We start from the raw sequence: 22,381 nt of genomic DNA on the forward strand, positions 1-22,381 counted from the left end.
TCTGTTACACGGAAAAGGCCCAATAATCGCAAAGCCCAATAAAGGGGGCTCACCGACAAAGGACCTCTTGGTTACACACTTGTCACACCCTCGATCAGGACCTGCTCCTCCGGCATCGCCAGAAGTCATTCGTAACCTGGAGCGGAGAACAGTGGACAGGGACCTCCTCCGAATGAAAGTAATCACGGACTGCTCGATTTGCACAGATGAGATGCAGCTGCGTCAATCAGTCACATTCCTTCGTTGTAAGCATTGGCTTCACGAGAGGTGCATTATATCATGGCGTGTCCGATTTGTCGCAACCCCATCGAACGGAACTAAGTGAACACCAGCGGGGAGCGCTGGTTTTGCTATGGCCTTACGTCAGCATGAATCAGACAGCTTGCTCGTTGTGGCATGCATCAGCTGCAACTTGAACATGTCACGACTTGTTGACATCCAGAAAAGTGGTTCATTCTGCAGCTGAGTCAGGGAAATCCTGGAACCCGCGGTTGCTGGCCATCTTGGATACATGATTTAGAAGCGGCTGGTGCTACGTTAGTTTCTTCGATGATTTCTCGAGGAATCTGTTGCCGAACTAGAGGCTGAATCATGATGCAAGATATGCTTGGAAATTGTTAATTTGACGCCAGACTACCTTCTCCTACTAGTCCCTATTCTCCAACTAACCGGGGCAGATCAAATAAGGGCAATATGACAGTCACTAGGGAGCTCGTGATCGTGCTAAAATTATTACATGGTAAAAAGCTCACCGGGAGGTGTGACGAACGATGGAGATGCCAACCTTGACACAACATACGGCTAGCCTACGCGCGAGTCTGCGCCTCAACACAATCCCATTAGTAGCTGCATGCCTATCGGAAGGCAAGAACCCCGGGATTGGGGGTGCCTCGCCTGAAGTTTACATCTGCATCGTTGCCCAAGGTTGATGTGGAATGGGAGTTGACGCCCAACGACTGCGGTTGATGCAACACTCCTCTACGTTGAAAGTGGATAAGTTTTCCATACTCTGTAGGGTTGATTGGATATACTAGAGGCCGCATGATTTGGAAGAACTTATGATGCAGCGGGAGACGGCAGCGTTGCTAGTGAAAAGTTCGTAGGACTAGTACCTACGGACAGGATTTATTTTCTCGGTCATTTTCCTTGTTTTAGGTGCATAAAAAGAACCAGGCCGGCAACAATACTCTTTGCGGCATCGGCGGCTTTCTTCGGGTCGGGAATCAGGATGAGATGACACCCTGCCCAATTCCGAAAGAGAGGGCTTTGAACGATGCAACTTCCAGAAGTTTCATTGCTAAAAAGAACGAGAAGTCGCCGCGGATGGTTTTCCTTGATATAAATTAAATTTTCATATGAATTAAAGGGGGAATCATTACTATAGGCTAATACTTTTGTACATGGTTTGGGACCTGAGTTCCGTCGTCTTTGTGTCCAAAAAAGGTCATGCATTGTGATTGGCCAGCAATCCATTCATGTAGAGGTGGACATTCCAGCACCAACATCGACGAGAATCTTAACCTGGTTTTCTTTATCGTTGATGAGGGCGTGAAAGCCTTCCTCGACAACCTGGTCAAGCTTGATGGTTTTGGTAATCATGCTGGCAGGCTTTATCTTGCCTGATAGAGACAAAAGTTAGTCTTCTGAGCAAAATACTGTCTGCGCATCATATTGAAAGCGGATTACATACCAGTCGAAATTGCGTCCAAGACCGCCTCAAAGTCTCCGAGACTGTAGGTAGCACTGTATCTTACATTAGTAGCCGAATCTATGTGCCAGTGGATGAGTACTTACACTCCCATGTATCCTCTCTCGCGGAAAACAAGCCCATTCATGGCCAAGTTGGCTCGCTTTTCCCACACAGCAATGTTGACCAGGGTGCCTCGGGCCTTGAGTGCGTTAAACGCAGTGTCGAGAGCGGCTTGAGCACCGGCGGCATCAAAGGCAACGTCTGCACCCAGACCACTAGTAAGTTCCTCCACTCTTTCTACCACATTCTCATTGATGGGGTCAATGGTGTGGTGTGCTCCGAACTGGGTTGCAAACTCTCTTCGCTTGCTGCTGACTTCAGTGACGATAATGTTCTTGCAGCCGCGTCCTACCAAGACCTGTACGACGGCCAGGCCGATGGGACCAGCACCGAGGATCAAGACACTGTCAGTCTCTTTGAAGGGGGAAATGTCGACGGCATGCCAGCCCACAGCGAGAGGCTCAACTAGAGCGCCCTCTTCGAGTGAAACGTTGTCGGGAAGCTGTTTAACACAAGAGTCGGGAACAACCATGGTCTCACACAAGCCACCGCCCCATCCACTGAGGCCAACAAAACCGTTTTGATCACAGCAGTTGACGAGTCCTCTGACGCACGAGCGACAGTCCCCGTCGTAGATGATGGGCTGAACACATACACGGTCTCCGGGCTTGACAGACTCCACGCCCTCACCAACCTCCTCGACAATGCCAGAAAATTCATGGCCAAGGGTAAGGGGGAAAGTCTCGTTGGTGATGGGGTGTGGGTTTTCGGGTTTGGGGATCAGGTTGGCGCCGCCAAGATACTCGTGCAAGTCTGATCCGCAGATGCCGCAGAACTTGGGAGCAATCTTGACCTTTCCAGGGCCGACTTTGGGAGCAGCAATGGTGTCAAGGCGAATGTCACGTTTGCCGTGGAAGCGGACAGCCTTCATGGTCTGCTGAGGAGGGGGTGCTGAGACAGCTGTGGCACGAATAGTGCCGACCAGAGTCACGTCGGCGGTGGCCGTCGTGGTTGCCATTGTGAATGCTTGATTTTGATGTATTCTGAGGAGCAGTCAGTCGAGCCTGGTTTGCAGAACAGCGTAGTATCGTATGGTAGAGAAGAGAAAGCACTCGGGTTGATGGACGCAGGGCAGAGCGTGGCTATTTAAAGGATGTCCATGTGTGGAGGGCGACGGTGCCTCCGCGGGAAGAGGCTGCTCGGTGAGACCTAGTCCGAAGCCAGAGGGGTCATTCGACCAAGTCGAGATGGAACGAGATGGGGATTCAGGTCTGATGGTGGGGACACTGCCAATGTTTGATGCATGGGTTTGCATTTTGGGATAATCCGTCGATATTGGAGCTTGATCTTGAGCCAGTAATCAGCCACATCGGCAGCGGTGCGTGAACGGGCTTGATCAGACTGGACTATTGCCATTAATGGCTGCATGTGGCTGTGGACAGCTGCGGACAGCTGTGAGAAGCCGAAGTGGTCAACTGTCAGCGATGATCAAGCAGGAACAGGTGGGCAAACACTGCAGGTGTCAACCCGTCGATGCTGCCGTGCCTTGGGGCAGGTGCAGCACGGCAGAGACGTGCGGTTTGCTGCAGGACCCGGTGAGCTCCTGTGCTCCTGCCCAGTAGACAACATTGAAGCTCCGCCGGTGGACGCGGCACCTGGGGCGTTGCAAGGGAGTTGCGTTACCCCGCAGATTCCGGGGAAGGCTCGAGTTACCTGTTTGGGTAATACGGGCAGGAGCTGCCCACGACGCGTAGGAAGTCAGGAAGGTGAGCCGACTCGTCCGCCAACCCACGCCGTCAGCTGCCACGCCTGGCCCGCGCCTCCCTCGACTCTGCCGCCCGCCCTCGCACCGCATGGCATCGTGCGCCCTCAAAACTTGAGGCGACATCTGGACCGCCTGGCCCATGGGGGCCGAGAACGTCCAAGTGGGAATGCCAGTGGCGCGACTCTTGTTATACCCGTCGTTCGCCCGTCGGTTTTCCTAGTTGGGGACAGTCTGTCGGACTCGTTTCGCCTGCAAACGAGGAGCTAACTCTGCATGTCGCATCAATTTCTCAACATCGGGAAATTCCATCGTGAGCTTAAGCTTGATCAATGCCTATTGCGCAAGCCTGTGCCCCTGGCGCCTCCCTCCTTTGCCTCCGGTCGCAGCGCACAGCTGCTCCGCCGCTCTGCATGCGGGACCACGTTCCAACTCCAACACGGTATTTCCGGACATAACCATCCATGCCAGGGCGTCAGCTGACCATCAGATTCTGAACAGATTCCCTTCTGCTGGGTCAATTGTTTCACCCGAGCAACGGCAAGCGTGTGCTGGGCCGGCGACTCGACTCCCTTGCCCCGTTGCCGACAACACCGAAGCTACAATCTGCAACACTCCAATTTTATATCGGTCACGAGGCTCATGCATCCTTTGCTAGCAGCTCCACGGTCCCTATTGACGAATTCATGCTCGGTCAGCCATGTGAGCAGTGTTATTCGTGTTTATAGACCCACAGGGGTCCTGGTCTAGCCTTGCGCTCGTCAAGATTAGCTTGCATCCAATGTTGCAGCCTCTGAAGGTTTCGTGGGTTTCTAGAACATGGGCCATGCAGAATCCACTCTCCGATTTCAAACTCTTTCTGCGACGAGGCGAGCTGGCACTATGTAGGGAGCACGGGGTCCATTCGGGGGTTTACTGCAGGCGCTCGGTCCGAAATCCCCGTACAGGATGCCAGGTCAATGACTGTTTGTTGCCTTTGCTGTGATGGCTGTCAAGGTGAAATGAAAAAAAATAAATTGAATTGGGCTGCCTAATTCTCCTAATATGACCAGGTAAGTATATCTTGACGCCCCGTATCATAACTGCTCCGAGCTTGTGAGCCGTCCTGACCTGGTACTACCACCAAGCTCAAGACGAAATGCACACACACGCCTCACACTCACTGGACCCCGTATTTTCCGGTATCCGAAACATGGACTTCAATGGTCCAGGCACACGCGGGTGCAACGCACCCTAACCGATCCAGTTGTGGCCCAGGAGCCGATCGCAAAACAAGCACAGAAGCCATGACCAACCAACTGCAAATCATCGAAAAGGTGTGGCGACACGAGCCAACCGGCCCAATCTTTTGCAGTCAGCAGACTGCTTTGTCATCTTTAGCAGTAGCATAAAATTGGGGTTTGGTGTTATAACATTCCGACCTGCCCAGCCCGCACTTTGCCTTCATGACACAAGTCAGCGCTGGAGTATTGAGATGTTGCGCAACAACATAAACTTTAGACACAAAAGACCGGCAATAGGCACTAGTTGTCGACTCAAAACATGGGTCACCTCCATGTGACAGATCAGCTCGGCAAAATCAGCATGGAATCAACTGCCACACTAAATTTCACTAGCGCCATCTTTCCAGACCCTTAGATTCTTCAACAGCATATCAAAACACAAGCTTTCTCTCACATTTTACCCTGATTGAATACCAACTCTGTTGCTCTTGACAGTCTTTTAAATGGCAATATAGAAAGGTTCGTCATCGCGAAGCCATTGGGAAAACATGACGAGTTGTCACACGGTAACACAAGGGCTACGGTCACGGGACGTAGGGCAAAGTCCCTTACTAAGGTATTATATTTAAAGACCCCTTTAGTCGACGAGGCCTTAAGGAAAACTCAGGACCTTTGATACCAAAAACTGCTATTAGATAAATTGAGTCATGTTGCTCCAAGTCTTTAGCCCTTGTCACACGAGTAGACATGTATCGCTTTCCATAAGCATGCCTACGCCGGGCAATCTGATGAATAAAGGTGATTGCAGATGGTTTGCAAGAGTAATAGTATAAAGGCTAAAATCCTTGAGCATAGGTCGGAGAGTTAATTTATTTAAAACGTCCTGCGAGCGCAAGAAGCGGTGGGCGAAGTTCAAGAAGGCAACAAGGGCAGAATAACTCAGCTTAGAATTTTAGTTCAAGTATTAATTTGACAATTACCTTTAAGTTATTAAAGGTCCTTGGTTTTTTAGTGGTCTTGACGGACTAGAGGTTCTTATAAATATATAAAGTTAAAAGGGGTCAATACCTGAGGCAGCCCTCGCTTAAGGTTTGTTTCTGGTCTCTCGTGATACCTTTCTTTGTTGTTGGGTAACCTTTATAGTCCGATACTTTTATACGAGCCTTAGCCGTGTGACAAGAAAGCAGGATAGCAGTTAAGCAAGTGCCAAAAGAATTAATAATTAATTACCTAGGCGTAATAAAAATATCTTGCTCTGTCTGAATGCAGGTATCAACTGAAATCCGAGAAAGCCTGCTTTTACTCGCTATCATCTTCAGTATTCAGTGGTGTTAAGAACCAGTGCTAGCACATGGGCCTGCCTAGGTATAAACAGAGACATTGCCCTGCTCGTACTTTGGCTGTTCCTAATGTTCTGGCAGGACAAATCAGATATCTCCGCGCTCTCAGAGTTGTGTATCTCTTTGAACTTGGAGGGGCTTGTGGGGGCCCCATTGCCCTATACATCGTGAGCTACAAAGCCAGTACTAAATAAAGAATATATTTTATATCAGATATAATATAGCTTTTTATGCCTAAGAATAGTACTAATATAAGTAATATTACTTAAGTTATATATAAATAAAAGTACTATTTTCCTGTTATATTCTGATTAGCTTTTGACCCCCGAAATGGGTACTCCACGAGCCACTCCAAGTTCAAAGAGATATAGTTTAGTGGCTGGGTAGAGGCTTCGAAGCCCCTGTTTTTACACGGGAAAAGCCCAACGACTTCGAATCCCAACAATGGGGCATTGGCGATAACAGTCCTCGAGGTTACACAGACTTAGCACATGACCCAGTGCAAACCCTGGGCACAGCTGTTCCCTTCATGTACATAGCGGTCACTCGTCCCTACCCTCCTTTAGAGAGCCAAGGACCTTTGACACCATTCGATATTATGTTTCCATTGGGTCATTGTGCCCCAAGCCCCATAAAGCCCTTGTTACACCTCATACCAACGGGGTCCAAAGACAACTGCGTGCTCCGGGTGCGAGAAGGGCTTGATACAAGGGCTTGGCGTGCTAATAACTCAATTCAAAGATAACGTCGAAGGGTGTCGAATGCCCTTGGTTTCTCAGGAATGAGAGGAGGGCAAGAGCGAGATTACATGAAAGGATTAGAAATGCCTGAGACTTTCTTGCTGGTTCGTGATCGGTTTTTGTGCGACGCTGGGCCCATTTCTGAGCCCAACTGTGTAACACCAGGTCGTACACGTCAACAACACGGCTATTCCGTATTTCTTTCCCGAATACGATGGGCACTGCTCATTTCTAGATTCGAAAATACTTCGGCGACTCTCAGTTTACCCCTGAAATTCATGAGTTCCGGGGTTGAGTCCGTGTTGAGCCCATTCACAACTTCTTGTCCAGCAGGAATGTGACAACAGCTGAGCAGAGGGTTGGAATAAAGAGCTCAACTCATCTCATAACATTCTTTGTTATCAAAGGTCCTCGGCTTTCTCGAGACCTTTCAAGACGATGAGGTCTTGTCTCATCAGCCGTAAGCTAGAAGTCTAAGGGCTCAACTAGGTCTTGAGCCCTTGTGTAACTATTGTCAGGTTTAAGGGACGGTCCGTTCCGCAATGTTACGTTACTGCTGTATGACAGGGGGCAGTGAATCCGCACCGTGGAAGGAAATAATTAAATACTTTATTTAAAACAACACATGTAGTCTGGTACTCCGTATTCGAATATTTTATGACTATCAAAGCTCGCTCAGCTAAAGTTTTTAACCGCCGAGCTCCTGAGTAGGTGTAACAGCGATAGCACATTCCGTCACTATTGGAGAGAACAGGTTACACGGCGTCTTAAGTGCATATGTGTCCTGCAAGAGTTGGCATTGGCACGTAGTTTACAGCCAAAAGGTTGCATGTTCCGCCGAAATTACTGGGGTGACACTTTTGTCTGACTTCTTATGCAATTATTAGTCAATTGTGCGACTTGAAGCCTTGCTGCCCAAGCACCGTAGGCAGTCTCCCCATCCCAACGTTCCCAGCCACAACCAAGTCTGCCTTCTCCTAACCTCGGTTCTATTCTTTGGGAAGACAAAAGCACGAACCTAATACTCCGTACTACGAGAGCTTGTACTGAAGTGCTGCTAGCCCGTCGCCATGCCTCCTCAAACCTCTAGCGGAGAGCAAGATGATTCTCCAACGCATGGGAAGGACCTGGTCTCGGGGGAGTCCTGTGAGCCCATCGACGATTCTTCAGAGCCACTACAAAACAAAGCAAACGATGCGTCGGACCAAGTATCTGCATCATCTATTCAGCTAAAAGTCTGGAATGATGCCTACAAAGGCCTAAAAGACGACAACAAAAAAACGATGGAAAAGTTCGAAGCAATAATGAGGAAGAGCTCTGCCTCTACTTCTTCAACTTCTTCACAAAGCAAGGAGGTTGTACGCTCCGAGGACGTTTGGAATCTAATGAGAAGATTTGTTCGGTCCCAAGTGGAAAAAACAGAAAAGCTGGATAAACACCTCGGCACAATCGAGAACGTGGCTCGCATCGCCCAAGGTATCACCGAGTTGATCAAAGGACCTCTCGAGTCCGTCCCTCAAGCAGGCCCTGCAATCGCAGCGCTAGGTCTGGTCCTCGTGGTAAGTTGGCCATTGATGAAAAGCAATTACGAGAGATGCTAACAGTCCCAGCTCGTCGCGAATCCAGCATCGGAGCGAAGAGCGAACCGACAAGGCCTCGTGTATGTGCAAAAGAAACTAGCCTGGTACTGGGAGCTATCCGACTTCTTGCTCCAGGATATCGATTCCATGAGAGGTCTGGGGCAGAACCTCAGGCTTTTTATTGTCGATCTTTACCAGCAATTTCTATTGTATGAAGTCGACTCGGTTCTTATGCTTCAAAGGAATCGGGCTCTCGGCTTTCTTCAAGACATGCTCAAATGGAAAGACTGGGCTGGCCAGCTGTCGGAAATCCAGCAGGCTGAACAGCAAGTCACCCAGTGCATCAGTGACTATATACAGATGAAGGAGAGTCAGGAAAAGCGCGAAGCTCGGAACCGGGAATGCCGTGATGCTCTTGGTTCCGATGTTCCCGATCCCCAGATCCAACTCGAGAGAATGAAAATGGACAAGGGCGGCCTCAATATGGAATGTTCCGGGTGGCTATTTCACAGCGACCAGTTCCAAACGTTTATTGATAAACCGGAGCAACAGATTTTTTGGATCACCGGCGATGCTGGAAAGGGCAAGACGATGCTTCTATGTGACGTTATTGAACGTCTCAAGTCCTCTCCTGACAAGACAAGAAGAGTCTTCTACTACTTCTGCGAGGCTAGAAACTCGGAATCAGAGTTGTCCAAGACGGCTGCGTTGAGGGGTCTCATTGGGGCAATTGCCTTTGAATCTGACAAATACCTTGATACACTCCGGAAAAGTCTGGACAAGAACCAAAATGCCTTCAAAGGCGTCGGTAGCGGCGTAGCAATTGCTGCCCGAGACACACTTAGATCCATTTTAAGTGATGAAGGTCTTAAGGGCGCCATCATATGCATTGATGGGCTTGATGAGTGCGGCCAAGATATCGTCCATGTTCTGGAATTGGTCACAGAATACCCCAACATCAAATGGGTGGTGTCGAGTCGTACTGGCACTTTATCCGTGGAAAGAAAACTTCGAAACTATCCTAATTGCGAGAGGCTGTCACTAGAAGACGTCCAGACGTCAGTTTCCGGAGCCGTCGAGAGATTCGTTCGGTCAAAGATGAAGGAATTAGCCGAGCATTGGAACCTGAAACCAACCAAAAAAGAAATGAAAGGGCTGCAGAATGAACTCATTAAACGCGCCGACGGCACCTTTCTTTGGGTTGCCTTGGCTTTCGCAGAGTTAAAAAATCGTCGATGCTTCACGTCTGCGCCCCAGATATTGAGTCGTTTGCCCGCGGGTATGCATGCTCTCTATGGGAGGATGCTTGCAACGGTTCTTAACAGCCCAGAAGCGGATATATTCAAGTATATTCTTAGCATTTGCCTCGTCGCTCACCGTCCTCTTACCGTTAACGAATTCCCAATGTTTCTTAGTCTCGAATCTCCATTAATACCGGCAGGAAGCGGCCTTCTGGATTGGAAGACATGGATTGAAGGATGCGGAAACCTTTTACGAGTATCTTCTACATCGGATACAGTTAGTTTTATTCATTACTCTGCCAAGCAATTTCTCGAAGAGCATGCGAGGGACACGCTGCCCCAAAGTGGAATCGACCAAAGCATATTCACTCAAAGTATTTGCCTCATGAGGAATGTTCTTCACCGCGACATGTGGCGGTTGAGGCATCCGGGAGCAGCCCAAGGCAACCGGCCCAAGTTCGACCGCTTGGAATCTATTTCATATGCCTGCACCTTCTGGGGCATCCACCTTGATACCCATACGTGGACGGAAATAAGTTCCTCTGAGGCCGGAGAATTGCAGGGTCAGATATTAAGCTTCCTTTCCAAACATCTTCTTCATTGGATTGAAGCTCTAAGTCTTTTGGGCGTGTTATCAGAGGGTGCCATGATTCTCTATAAGATGAGAAACTTTGCTGTAGGCCTAACAGTCATTCTTATGCATATCGCTTCTTCGCTAATAGCTTCTAGGTCAAGTATCAGATGGATGAATTGTCCGAATTTCTTTGGGACGCCTATAGGTTCTTTCTCCGCTTCAGAGAGCCCATAGCTGTGGCCCCGTTGCAGGTTTACGCGTCTGGAATAATTTTCAGTCCTTCAACAAGTCAAATAAGAAAATACTTCAATCACCAATATCCTCAATGGGCAACCGTAACGTCTCCTAACCATGATATTTCTCAGTGGCCCTCATGTCTTCTTCTGATAGAAAAGGTTGAAGGTAGCATTTTCCCACAGTTGGCATACAGTCAGAATGGAACTCGGCTCCTTGCCTCGGATACTAGATCCATCTGGATTATAGACACAATGACAGGTGCTCGTATCCGCAATTTCGACGTCGAAGCAAACTTTCCACAAACCACCAGAGAATCAAGAGATATTACAAAGTTTGTTTCGGCTACTATAGGTGATACTTCGCGTGTAAGGAGAAGATGTTTAAGGCTTCTTGACGTTTTAAATGAAACGTGGATTGAGCTGCCTTATGAACCCGCTAATGTGAACGGCTTGGACTTCTCTTATGACTCGAAGATGTTGGCCGGAGTATGGGAAAATTGCATAAGAATATGGGATACGGAGCAAGGCGAGCTCGTCTCACGAATTACGCTTGAATCAGAAACTGTTCATGACCGAGATCCCAAATTTCTCGGAAATAGCACAATGATTGCGATTCCGTTCATCAATAAGAATATCCAAATCCTGGAGGCACAGACGGGAGAGAGGTGCTACGAGCTGCAGACAGGATTTGACATAGATGGGCTAGTGCCATTCCCTTATGATTCGTCGAAGCTAATTTTAATACGAAAGAGAGGTGAATTATATCAGTGGAATATTAGAACTAGGGAAGCAGTTAAGATGATGGATGGACGAGTGTGCGTGGGTCATAAAACGGTTGCGATTTCCCCAAGCGAGAGGATCGTCGCTGTCTTCGGGGTTGACATGAATTTACACATTTTGGATACCTCTGGACATGAACGCTTGGAGATTATCAAATCGCCTTTCAGTGGCTCTATGGCGTTTTCTGATGATAGCAGGTTGCTTGCCGTGTCAAGACCAAATGGTGAGATATTGGTTTGGAACACAGCTTTGCGTATGTGGACTTTTCGATTTGAGAGCCACTCGCGCGACGTTTCGTCATTGGTATTTTCCCCTGATACCAAGTATTTGGCATCATGTTGTATGCATAAGCATTCGGCTAGAATGGGTATGAGTCTGCACACTCAAATCTGGCCGCTCGAAGTTCCACATAGGAGAGGAGTTGAGGACGAACAATATGAGAGCCGCAAAATATCCAACGTGAACCTTTCTCAGGACAACAAATGGATCGCTACAGTATCCGATAAATCAAAAGTTAGTCTGTGGTCAAGCTCTGGACGTTTCGAGAGACGTCTCGAGGATGATGGAGTGATGGCACTCAAATTTTCATGGGACAGCACAAAACTTGCATTTTCCACAATAAAGGGAAAGGTGGGAATTTGGGATCTCGAAAGAGCGTGCTCTATGGAAATCAATGCATTCAAGTACAACTTTCTTCTAGATTATTGCCTGGAATTTTCTAGAAACGATGGACTTCTCGCTGCGTCGGCCGAAGAGCAACTGAAAGTATTTTACGTCAAAGAAAGCAATTTGCAAGCGATGAGAAGGAAATCCCAAATCTTTGCGGACCATAGTAGCACATTTAAACTAAAGACGAGATGTGAGGACGACCCATCGACGATAAGCATTGCCTGCATCTCCTTGTTTGGTACTTGGGTCGCCGCGGGTTCCTGGTATGCTAATGTTATTTTGCTATGGGATGTTGACACTGGGCAGCTGATTAATCGAATTCCACTACTGTCACCTCCATACACTCACCGGAGGACAATGGATATGAGGAGTATCGGGGGCAGCACTCAAATTTTATCAAGTGACAGCAATGATCGTCTAATGATCATGGAAGTCCCCTCCGGCCACATTGTCAAGACAATGCGGACACCTCCGCTAAGGAGAATTGCCTGCAATCAGGATGACCATACACAGCTCTTTACAAACTTGGGTAAACTTGATCTCACGCAGTTTGATTCAGGTGATTCTGAGGATCCAAATGGGGTCAGGTTTCAAGGATACGGGTCGTCAACTGACTGGGTTTTTAAGGATGGGAAGAGGATTCTTTGGCTGCCTCCGGACTGCCGCAACCATTCAATCAGTAGGAACCAAATTGCTATAGCCTGTCCAGGATGTTTTTTGTTATGTATCACCTTTCCTGATGATATTTCTAGTTTTTTTTGAGTAGGTTCCAGTTATAATTTCAAGATGTCATCTCGTTTGAGTCTAAAAGGCCCAGCATCGTCCCCTGTTCGGCCTATCAACTCCTTCACCGAAGAGTCCACGAGTCGGCATAGAATAGGAACGCGGAGGTATCGTAAGTGCTGGAATTATCTCATCCTAGGGCAGGCTGTCCGTTTTTCAACGATGGAGCCCCAATCTTCAGAGCTCAACCTGTGCGTCCTAACAGTATATAGTGTAATAAGGCATCTCATCACGACGAGCAACGCGAGTAATATATTACATACTTAACCATAAAAGGCAGTAGGATTCCGCAACTTGTAAGTCGTTTCATCTGTCTGGGAATTTAACCACCGTCACGCAGCTACGCAAGAGCTATGATCACGGGATCTGGAGCAGAAGGCCCTGACTGACTTCTTGCGTTTATAGAACTCACACTCAAGATACTTAAGCAGGCGACAAAAATTAAAGAATGCAGTATTTCGCCTTTCATTCGCCACATCTTTGCCACAGAGCCAAGTACCCGACGCCGGGCAAGGCCTACACTGGGCGAACTTCAAGCCGTCCAACAAGTCTGGTGCAATATACTATCCTAACATTATTCCTCATTTTGTATCCAAGTCTACCAACTTTTCATTTTCACTCTACTGAACAAACTTTTCTCTACACCAGGCACTTTCCGACCAAACGAGTCCTTGCCCCAACTGTCCATCCAACGTTTGCACGCCATCTCCTCTATCGAGTCATACCCTACGGCCGACTGGCAAAATTATAAAGGCTGCAAACAAGTATCATCGACCAACCCCTATCATGATCCTTAAAAAAACGCCTACCTGACATCTTCCTGGTATTCCGGGTACGGCTGATCATTTCCAGCCGACACATTCACAGGCCGCTACTAGCAATCACAAAGGCCTCGCGTGCCTCGTCTGGCCCGCCTGCGCTTTTCTTCTTCGCGTTTCTTGCCACCGGCTCGAAATGCGCTCAAAGTACTCGCTGGGCACGGGCGTCCTGTACTTGCCGCAAAAGACGCCGACCTCTGCGTTTGGATTCGTCCAAAACCTTTGCCGCCATTCCTAGCCCCCTGCACTGATATACTCTGCCTCCCTGGCAAACGGCAATGCCGGCAGCATCCTGTCCAAGATATTGCTCATGTCATCATCCATACAAGGCGATTGGAGGTGTGCCCCTTGCCACGGCGGCCGAGATACGAACATGTTGGAGGGAAAACAACGACTCGTGCAGATCGACAGCGGCTGTTGGCTCTCGAATCGCCCAGCTAGAGAGGGAAAAGAGCCAGCATATTTGTTCCCAAGGTCAGGCCCGCGTCGAGTTCCCAGCGCCTTTCTCCTTGAGCAAACGAAGCTGCATCGGCTGCTTGGCCTGGGTCTCGACGGACGCGGGGGAGAGGCAGCACGAGGAGGCCGTACCAAAATCGCAGAGATGCAGTATATTGTATCGCGCTGGAGGTAGAGCCATATTGGGAAACTAAAAGAGCGACTGCGGAATCGAGTAAGGGCGGGAATGTATTCCTTCAATGGGCTGTAGCGCGGCTGCAACGTTCGCCATGCAGCTAAGTTGGATATCTTCGACGGGAAAAGGTAAAATACACGCCGCGTGTCGTACACTTCCACTAGACCATAAATACTTTAAGAGGCGTGTACTAATAGATATAGTTATTAGATGTTACTTATAGAGTATTTGACCAAGTGTTAGGCGTCATATCTATAGGATAGAGTTCGCCGAGAGCGGAAGGTCATGGGATTTTATAGGCGTGGCGTCTATTAACTCTACATGGGCTCGCAAAATGCAACTCTACCCCGCGCACATGCTCACAGGAGAGGAAGGTTAACTAAAACGACTACGCCCGTTATTTAATGTATTACCATAATAGAAGATTTAGGCGGCACCCTTGCTAGAGGTTTTTAATTTTTAACCTGCTTATGCGTCGAAGGGCCAGTAGTTTGGCTCGTTTTTATGTTTCTAAAATATTAGGCTTAAAGGACCTCACACGTGAAGAGATAATAGAGGCCCTCCAGACAGATAAGTCCCTCCTTCCTCAGATTATGCGGCAGGGTTCTAAGTTAACTAGCGCCTACCTATTCTGGAGAAATAAGGGGATAAGCCTCCAGGCACAAGCCCTCTTCTTAACGCCCAGTATACCGCCTGTATTTATGACACTTAATACGGCTGATATGCAACGGGAGGACCTGCATCGACACTTCCCGGGAAACTCGGCTGTGGCCGTAGAGAATGATCGTTCTCGGCGCTAATTTATATGGGGCATGATTCAGAACCATGCATATATCATCGCCACTACTTAGATATCCGGTTCCGGCTCTTTAAAGAGCACGTCCTGCGGCCACTCTTTAGTTATATAGACGAGTGCTACCGGTACGAGTGGCAGGCCCAAGGTTCTGGCCACTTATACTGCCTCTTTTAGATCCTATTTGCACCTCCCCTTAATATTACTATAGCCGAAGCGCGAGCCTAATTTGCCTAGTATTAGGGTGCGAACATGACGGCCTAGAACCCAGACCAGTTACGACCCCCTAACGCGCGCAACCCTGTCTCTCTTCACTGTAAGGACGTGACTAATACTGCTGATTAATTTGCTGTATTCTTGAACCGGGTTTAGGTGTATTTAACATATAGAGTACTGTGCTGCCTATAATCCAGAAAGGGGTCTAAGGCACCTTCTTGCCACTTCTTCTTTCTGAGGTCCCTCTTTCTGGATCCTGTAGTAACGTAAAAGATTAACTATACAGGCCGGCTGTTTTCTCCCTTACGAAACCAGGCGAATATGAACCAGTATACACCCCTTCTCACAATCGGATGGATGGCTAACACGGATATCCAACCCCCTATAAGCCTCCACATGGTTTATTATATATCAGAAAGTACATGTTAAAGCCAGAGAAATCATCCCTGTTATACACAGAGCTACAATCGCAGGTCATGCCCTATATTAACGATTGAGCGCCCCTTTTATTATTTGTTTCTAGGATACGTAATAAGCTTATCAGAGAACAGAATTAGTCGGCCTAGGAGGTCTCCCACATCCTCCACCAGATTCCGGTTTAAAATTCGTCGCGGGTAGTCGTCCACCTTGATTTAGATACCTTAGGCGTTTACATTACTGTTTTTAGCTCCAGCCCTTGCTACTGGCTCCCTGCTGCCTTTGAAAACGCCCCACTCCCTCTGGAGAGTTGTCAGAAAGACGATGGCACTACAGTATCACGGAGAGAATTCTACTGTATATATAAAAGATTATTTGTTTAGTTAATTTTTTTGGGACAGCAATCTTCCCAGGACTAAAATAGCTTTTATAATACTGCTGCCCAACAGACACCAGTATTGCTACCCAAGCATCGGGTGCAGGCTGTGCAGTGTGCAGTGCGGTGTATTAACCTGCAACTGCACAATCTGACAAGAACATCTGGAGCTTTGAGTCTACTCTGGTCAGCTTTTAACCCCCGCTGGAGAGCTTTTCCAGCGCCAAGTTGGCAACTCCCTGCTCTCCTCTCTATGCTTGTTCGCCAGAATATCAGGAGCGCAGCATAAAATGGATTCGTCGCCACCTTTGTTCATCAAAGATGAGCATGTCAAGGACCTGCCCGAGCCAGCCCTCGAGCTACTAGAGACATACGCCAACATTCCCGCCCAAGACGTCATCCCTCATGTCCTCACGCTTGTATGTTTCCTGGCCTTTCTGCATAGCAATAAAAAAACATCAGCCAAGAACCCAAGTTGACGTGAATGACTACCAGCGCAACGAAGCCTTTGTTTTGCACCCTTGGCCATGTATCGGCCGGCTGCGATTTTTGTGCCCTTCTCTTCCAACATATGCAGCGTATCCGCGCATTCTCACGAAACTAAAGTCTGACTCTTCAGCTGCGCTTTTAGATGTCGGATGTTGTTTTGGACAGGATCTGAGGAAATTAGTCCTTGATGGTGTTGATCCGTCGCAACTGGCTGCGCTGGACCTCGTGCCCGAGTTTTACGAGATGGGCAAGAGGCTCTTTCGCGACGGCGACAAGCTCCATATTGACTTTTACGGTCGCGACATCTTTGACAGCGGTGCCGACTGGGAGCCGCTGCGCCAGCGATTCGACATTATTCACATGACTAGTTTTTTGCACATCTGGAACTGGCGGGGGCAGGTTGGGGCGGCTCGGCGCATAGTTCAATTTGTCAAACCAAAGCCCGGGTCTCTGTTGGTTGGGAGTGGCCTTGGGAGTGTCGTTGGTGAAGAGCGTCCCGCCTTGCAGGGCATGGGTGTTCACTATCGCCAGAGTGAGGAGTCATTCGCGCGGTTGTGGAAAGAGGTTGGTGATGTTACTGGCACTAAATGGAAGGTCCAGAGTCGGTTCCATGGATTCCAGATTGGCCAACAGAATCAAGGACAAGGTGCTGAAGATGCCAACGTGGGATGGTTGACTTTTGAGGTGCACATGCTGTGAGATGATGAATAGTACCGCTTGTATGATATGTCCACAGACTGGTATATTGCCGTTTCAATACATGAACATCTTGTTGAGAGATATATATCTAGACTATATCGAAAACTGACATCGAAAACTGCTCCAAAGAACCCTGTAGTCCGTCAAGGTAATAAGACCTATATCATCTTATTCTTATTCTTGTTGTCCTCTCGCCTTTTTTTGGAGTTTTCTGCCGCCCTCCTCATAGCCTCTTCATTTTCACGCTGTCTTCTAGCCTCCTCACGTCTCCTCTTTGATTCCTCCGGTAGAATTTGCATCATGATTATGCCGCTGACTCTTCTAGACGGCCGGGTTAGTCTCCTTTTATTAATAGGATTGGGCTATCTTACGAGTCATTTTTTTGCAGGCCAGATCAGTATCTATGATTCCTGGCTGCAATCCATACACCATCAACGCAGCCACGAGTTCGCCAGCATTGCTTGGTGGCATCAAGACTGGTCCTGCATATTCGACTTGAGTTCTGACGGGGGTCGGTGCTGTGGTGGTGGGGTGTGGCTGTATTTGAAGACAGCAGTGCTTTTTGTGTTCAAGGCCGGTGATATGTCATCTCTACCTAGGTATTCATCCACTAATCGAGTCTGGTGGACTTGGCTATACATGACAAAAGTATAATAGCAACCTGTTATAGGCTTCAAGGTGGCAAAAAGTAAACATACAACACTGGGTATTCGCTGGTCGTCACCGACCCAACTACTAATCCAGCGCTCGCCAGGTTATCGTACGAGATCGGACGGGATTGTGAGTTCTACTGGCGGCTGTGGTCGTATGTGGTAAACTCCAGCGCTAAACTAGTACATATGCAGACAAGTCAGCCCATCTGGTAGTTACAATCTTTCTTCTAGGTTTCATAATCTCATTGCAGCAAAACAGTCGACCCCCGTCCCGTCTCTTCAGCCAGCTCTGCCGGCAACGACAACAACTCTTGTCTGGCCCTCTCGTCGTCAAAACCCTCTACATGCTCGAAATCAACCAGACGCGCGCCTGCCCCCTCGGAGGCGCGGTCAACGAGGAAGTTGTAGCGATTCACGTCGCCGTGAATCAAGCCTAGGCCGTGCAGCCGACGAACCAGGGCCTCACAGTCGGGCAAGTCGTCGGTGCAGGCGGGCTCGCCGTCCACCTTTTGCAGCAGGAGACCCATGATCCTGCCGTTCTCGGTCACATGGGCGATGAAGTCGGGTGCAATGGGAGGCTCCTCGGGATGTTGGCGGCGGTGACGCGCAATGACGGAGTATGCCCACGTCTCGCGCTCGATCCGAGGCACGTCCCATTCGAAGCAGGCAATCTTGACAATGGCGGGCGCGCCGTTGAACTCGACCTCGTGCACCCCTGAGCGGAAGCGCTTCCTCCTCCCCAGGCTCAAGACATCGACGCGTTGTTCGTGCCAGGCCGTCCGGATTTCGGGCAGCGGGTTCGTGGACACGGTTGGCACGAGAGAGCCATTTTCGTCCCGCGAGACGGTCATGGTGGTCCATGACGAGTCGGGAAGGGCTGGCAGCGCCGGGATGAGTAGATAGGGCCGGCACATGGTGTCGTCGTCGTATACGCCCGAGGGGATTGTGAGGTAGTGGACTCTGCGGCCGATCCGGAGACGATAGTGTCCGTCTTCATCGTCAATGAGCTGAGAGAGCACCTCCACGTCTGGCTTGGGCAGCGTTGGCATTGTGGTCTCTGGTAGTCGTTGATGTTATGTCGAGGTACTGTGGCAGGTGTAAGAGAGCCGGAGCGAGGTGGTTTGCGACAATTGATGTCGTTCCGGCCCCTGGGCGCTGGACTCGAGTCTGTGGCTTGGCCTCGTCGTTGCTGCAGATGCACGCGGCTAGGCTTAAGGCCTCGACCTCTAGACGCGGCTCAAAGTAGTACTTGAAGCCATACGGACATTGATACCAACCAGCCCTATGGAATGCGGAAAACCGGGCGGCTCCTGGGGCACGCTAGCGTGGGCGCTTAGAGCGGAGGCCCCTGAATTGATCCTCATGACAGCGGCATCAACCAATCAGATGCTCTAGGCCTGGGACTAGCGCCAACGACCAGACTTCACATGATCCGCTCTTGCTTGGTACATATGTATGTATCTAAAAGCGTTAATAGTCGTCGGCCAAAAGTCCTTACTGGGGAACCACGGTGATCCTTGGTACCCTGGCCAATTTATTATTGTTTGTTCGGACCATGACCGACAGTGCCACCTATAAGGGCGCTTAATGTAATAAATCCTTCTTCTCGTGTTGGTGCTGAGGCTGATATGCGCACGTACATAGACGTACATGTACAATATGTACTTGTGCACAAGGTACCAGCCTCCACAACATCTCCCCTTCAGTCGGTGCTATTCGGTTGGTTATGATTGTAGCTACCCGAAACTTGGTCGGTAATGTCATCACCCAAAGGCGCCTACGAGCCGCTTTGATCAGATTGCGTAACTGCGCCTGGTCCCGCAAGTCCACCCTCTCTTGAAGAGCTGGCAATGATGAAGATAAAAGACTGGGCTTGGGGCAGTCGCCTATGCTTGTCTCATCATACCATCCGACTATCCCTAGCAATTGTTTGAACTTGTACAGCCAGGTATGGCAATTGCATCCCCATCTGATAAGTGGTCGCTCTAACCATTTGCCAAAAGATTGAAGCCATCTCTTGCCAATACCTCACCACCTTTTCGATTACACGACCCATCTTTCATCTTTCCGCCCTTTATTCATCTAAATCATGTGCACTCAGTGGTGGTTTCAGTACCAGTGTGGATGCAAACAGAAGGGAGAATTCCTTCAATGCGACAGATTGTACGACAGTCAATCGAACCTGCAGTGCGCGCGGACGCTACAAGAGGACAAGGTCTCGCGCAACTATTGTCCTAAACACCTCCCAAAAGAAAACAAGGCCATGACAGAATATCGCGGACGGTTTGTCAGGAACTGAGGTTGTCAGCCAGGGAAGTAGGAGCACGAACGAGGCTGGAAGTTGCTTGGCCGAGTTTGTGTTGGAGGTGGTAGGCTAGGTCAGACGGAGCCTTTTCTTAGCATGTCGAGTTTCGTTATTGTTTCTAGCTTCATTCCATTCCTGCAGCCAACTCAGGAACCATCTGCCGTGCTCCGTAACAGTGTCTGACGTGATGCAAGAATGACTCTCGAGATCGGGCCCGCCTTTCGAGGCCAAGCAACACTCGCATCGGCTCAAGGCTCCCAGGTACCACAGCCACCAGCACTTCGCTAGGCAAGCGCAAAGAATCGTGTAGACGAAGGACGGTTTCGCAGCCCCGGCACCACAAACCTTGCTCGATCCTGCCCGACTTTGAGAGCGAGGGGAACGGAATAGAAGCCATGCCGAAGAACTTGTCAGGCGGTATATTGCCTTGACACGGCAGCAGCAGCGAGTCCTGTCCCGGGGGCACTTCTGGCTCGCTCTGAAAATACCGCCCTGTGGCGAGAAGCCCGGCAGACTTGCATGTCCTCGCCAAAGCCTGCGACAGTTTCTCCGCGGACCCGTGCAAGGTGAGCCCAAGAGCTCTCGCCAGCTTGGCGCTCACAAGGCGGCAATTTTCCGGCGCGACGTTGGGCGAGATGCCATACCGGCCAGGAATAACATGGAGGGTGGGCAACTGTTTAAGATGGCGCTCCCCGAGGCCAAAGTATCTCTTTGCCTCCCTGGGCAAAACCATCCTGAAGGACGGGTGGTAGCGGAGACATTCCCAGCAACACCTCTCGCCGGTTGGAAGGAACAGAAACGGGCCATATTCGGTGCAAGCCGCGCACCGTTGCGTTCGCAAGGCGCCGTGGAGTTTAGTAATGGAATGAAGGCCCAGCAGGCCTACCTTGGGCAGCGCCGCGAGAGCCTGCGGAGCAATTGCGACGAGGTCTCGATACGCGCGTTGCGATTGAACGAATGCGCTGGCTCGGCAGGAGACAGCCGCGAAATGCACATTCGATTGAATATCAAGCATCCCAAGGACCATCGACATGATTTCTGGCGGCAGACGATCCAGGGCGCCGAGCGACGAGACGCGGTCGGCCCGAACCCGGCGAGACGGGGCTGCAGCATTGGCATCGGGCATCTTGATCATTGCCCTGATGAGGTGGCTGGGACGATGGGACAAGCGAGATATAAGCTCTTCCGGCTCCAGGGAATGGCCCGACATTTTTCAAGATGCGAGTTGAGAGGCAATTTGACGCGGGAACAAGACGCGGCCAGCTGTTCATCCCAGCGCGTGCAGGCAAAGTCACGTGCCTTGATTCGCGCTCCGCTTAATTAAAAAGGCAGTCGCCGAGTTCTATCGACCGCGATAGCACCAGAGTCCATCGACAAGCTTGACGACGCCTTCAAAAAAGGCACCAATTCTCAGACAGATGCAGCGGCATATAAGCTCGACGCCTAAACATAGTTGCCCCTGCCCTTCTTCCCCATCATCACAGCCCCTTTAGTCACATCTCCCTGGTCCAGCACACTCATGCCCAATCTCTTCTCATACGCCTGTTTGCTCTTTGGCACCGCCGTCCGCAGCGTAAACCACCTCAAGTAGGGCAATGGATCCATGACCTCATCTATGCAATCAATGATCCACCCGCCCAGCCCGAGGCCTTGATACTCGGGAAGCACGTATACATCCGTCAGGTACGCGAATGTGACGTAGTCGGTAGCAAGGCGCGCGAATCCAATCTGTTGAAGCGAATCGGGGTGTACGGAATCCCCGTTCTGAGCGACCGTGTCGCCTTGTTGGCGAATCTTGTACAGCCCAAAGCAAAACGATGCATCGACCATAGTCTGGAGTACTTCGTCGGGCATGGCCGCTGCCCAGTACAGGAATTCTTGGGCAAACACTGCGTTGAGGGCCTTGACAGAGATGAGACTTTTGTCGGTTGATATCAGGAAGCCATCTTTGGTCCAATTCCGTGGCTCCGAGGGCAAAGACATGGTGAAATCCTTGTACAACGCTGGGCGGACTTGCTCTGGTGTGTAGATACGTAGTACTTGAACGCCAGGTTGATAGAAGATGCAGCGCGGCGCCACTTGTAGTAACGACAATCTATATTTGGGCGATTTCGGCCGTGTGACTGATACAGACCCACGCCGCGTCTCCGGCAGGGCGTGGCGTTTCATCTGGTGTCCGGAATGGCTGAGTCAACCAGACTTCACATGTAGACATGATTAATACAATTACACATGATGCTGCAGAACTGCGAGCGGAACAATACTAGCGTTGTGTAGTTGCCCATATAGTTGCAATGCTCCACGGT

At 49.7% G+C, this 22,381-nt stretch overlaps 6 protein-coding genes across 6 annotated transcripts; 2 read left to right on the top strand and 4 right to left on the bottom strand.

Annotated features, from left to right (window-relative positions):
* Positions 1–1,473: 1,473 nt before the first annotated feature.
* MAA_09406 (uncharacterized protein) lies at positions 1,474–2,768 on the bottom strand (the record flags this gene model as incomplete). The annotated part of the gene is made up of 3 exons (XM_007827404.1): positions 1,474–1,619; positions 1,691–1,743; positions 1,795–2,768. 3 exons carry the CDS (start codon positions 2,766–2,768, stop codon positions 1,474–1,476), a joined length of 1,173 nt encoding a protein of 390 aa, XP_007825595.1.
* A 5,117-nt stretch (positions 2,769–7,885) lies between these two features.
* Positions 7,886–12,578, top strand: MAA_11588 (SET domain protein; the record flags this gene model as incomplete). The annotated part of the gene is made up of 4 exons (XM_011412503.1): positions 7,886–8,374; positions 8,420–10,312; positions 10,366–12,454; positions 12,523–12,578. The coding sequence occupies 4 exons, from the start codon at positions 7,886–7,888 to the stop codon at positions 12,576–12,578; spliced, it is 4,527 nt and encodes a 1,508-aa protein (XP_011410805.1).
* A 3,641-nt stretch (positions 12,579–16,219) lies between these two features.
* On the top strand, positions 16,220–17,117 carry MAA_09407 (methyltransferase domain-containing protein; the record flags this gene model as incomplete). Its single annotated transcript, XM_007827405.1, has 2 exons — positions 16,220–16,348; positions 16,392–17,117. The coding sequence occupies 2 exons, from the start codon at positions 16,220–16,222 to the stop codon at positions 17,115–17,117; spliced, it is 855 nt and encodes a 284-aa protein (XP_007825596.1).
* Positions 17,118–18,012: 895 nt separating this feature from the next.
* MAA_09408 (alpha-galactosidase A) lies at positions 18,013–18,819 on the bottom strand (the record flags this gene model as incomplete). Its single annotated transcript, XM_007827406.1, has 1 exon — positions 18,013–18,819. One exon carries the CDS (start codon positions 18,817–18,819, stop codon positions 18,013–18,015), a length of 807 nt encoding a protein of 268 aa, XP_007825597.1.
* A 1,380-nt stretch (positions 18,820–20,199) lies between these two features.
* MAA_11589 (uncharacterized protein) lies at positions 20,200–21,285 on the bottom strand (the record flags this gene model as incomplete). Its single annotated transcript, XM_011412504.1, has 1 exon — positions 20,200–21,285. One exon carries the CDS (start codon positions 21,283–21,285, stop codon positions 20,200–20,202), a length of 1,086 nt encoding a protein of 361 aa, XP_011410806.1.
* A 233-nt stretch (positions 21,286–21,518) lies between these two features.
* Positions 21,519–22,058, bottom strand: MAA_09409 (GCN5-related N-acetyltransferase (GNAT) domain protein; the record flags this gene model as incomplete). The annotated part of the gene is made up of 1 exon (XM_007827407.1): positions 21,519–22,058. The coding sequence occupies one exon, from the start codon at positions 22,056–22,058 to the stop codon at positions 21,519–21,521; it is 540 nt and encodes a 179-aa protein (XP_007825598.1).
* Positions 22,059–22,381: the final 323 nt, after the last annotated feature.

Source organism: Metarhizium robertsii (genome assembly GCF_000187425.2).
Source record: "Metarhizium robertsii ARSEF 23 chromosome Unknown MAA_Scf_10, whole genome shotgun sequence".
Taxonomy (NCBI): Eukaryota; Fungi; Ascomycota; class Sordariomycetes; order Hypocreales; family Clavicipitaceae; genus Metarhizium; species Metarhizium robertsii.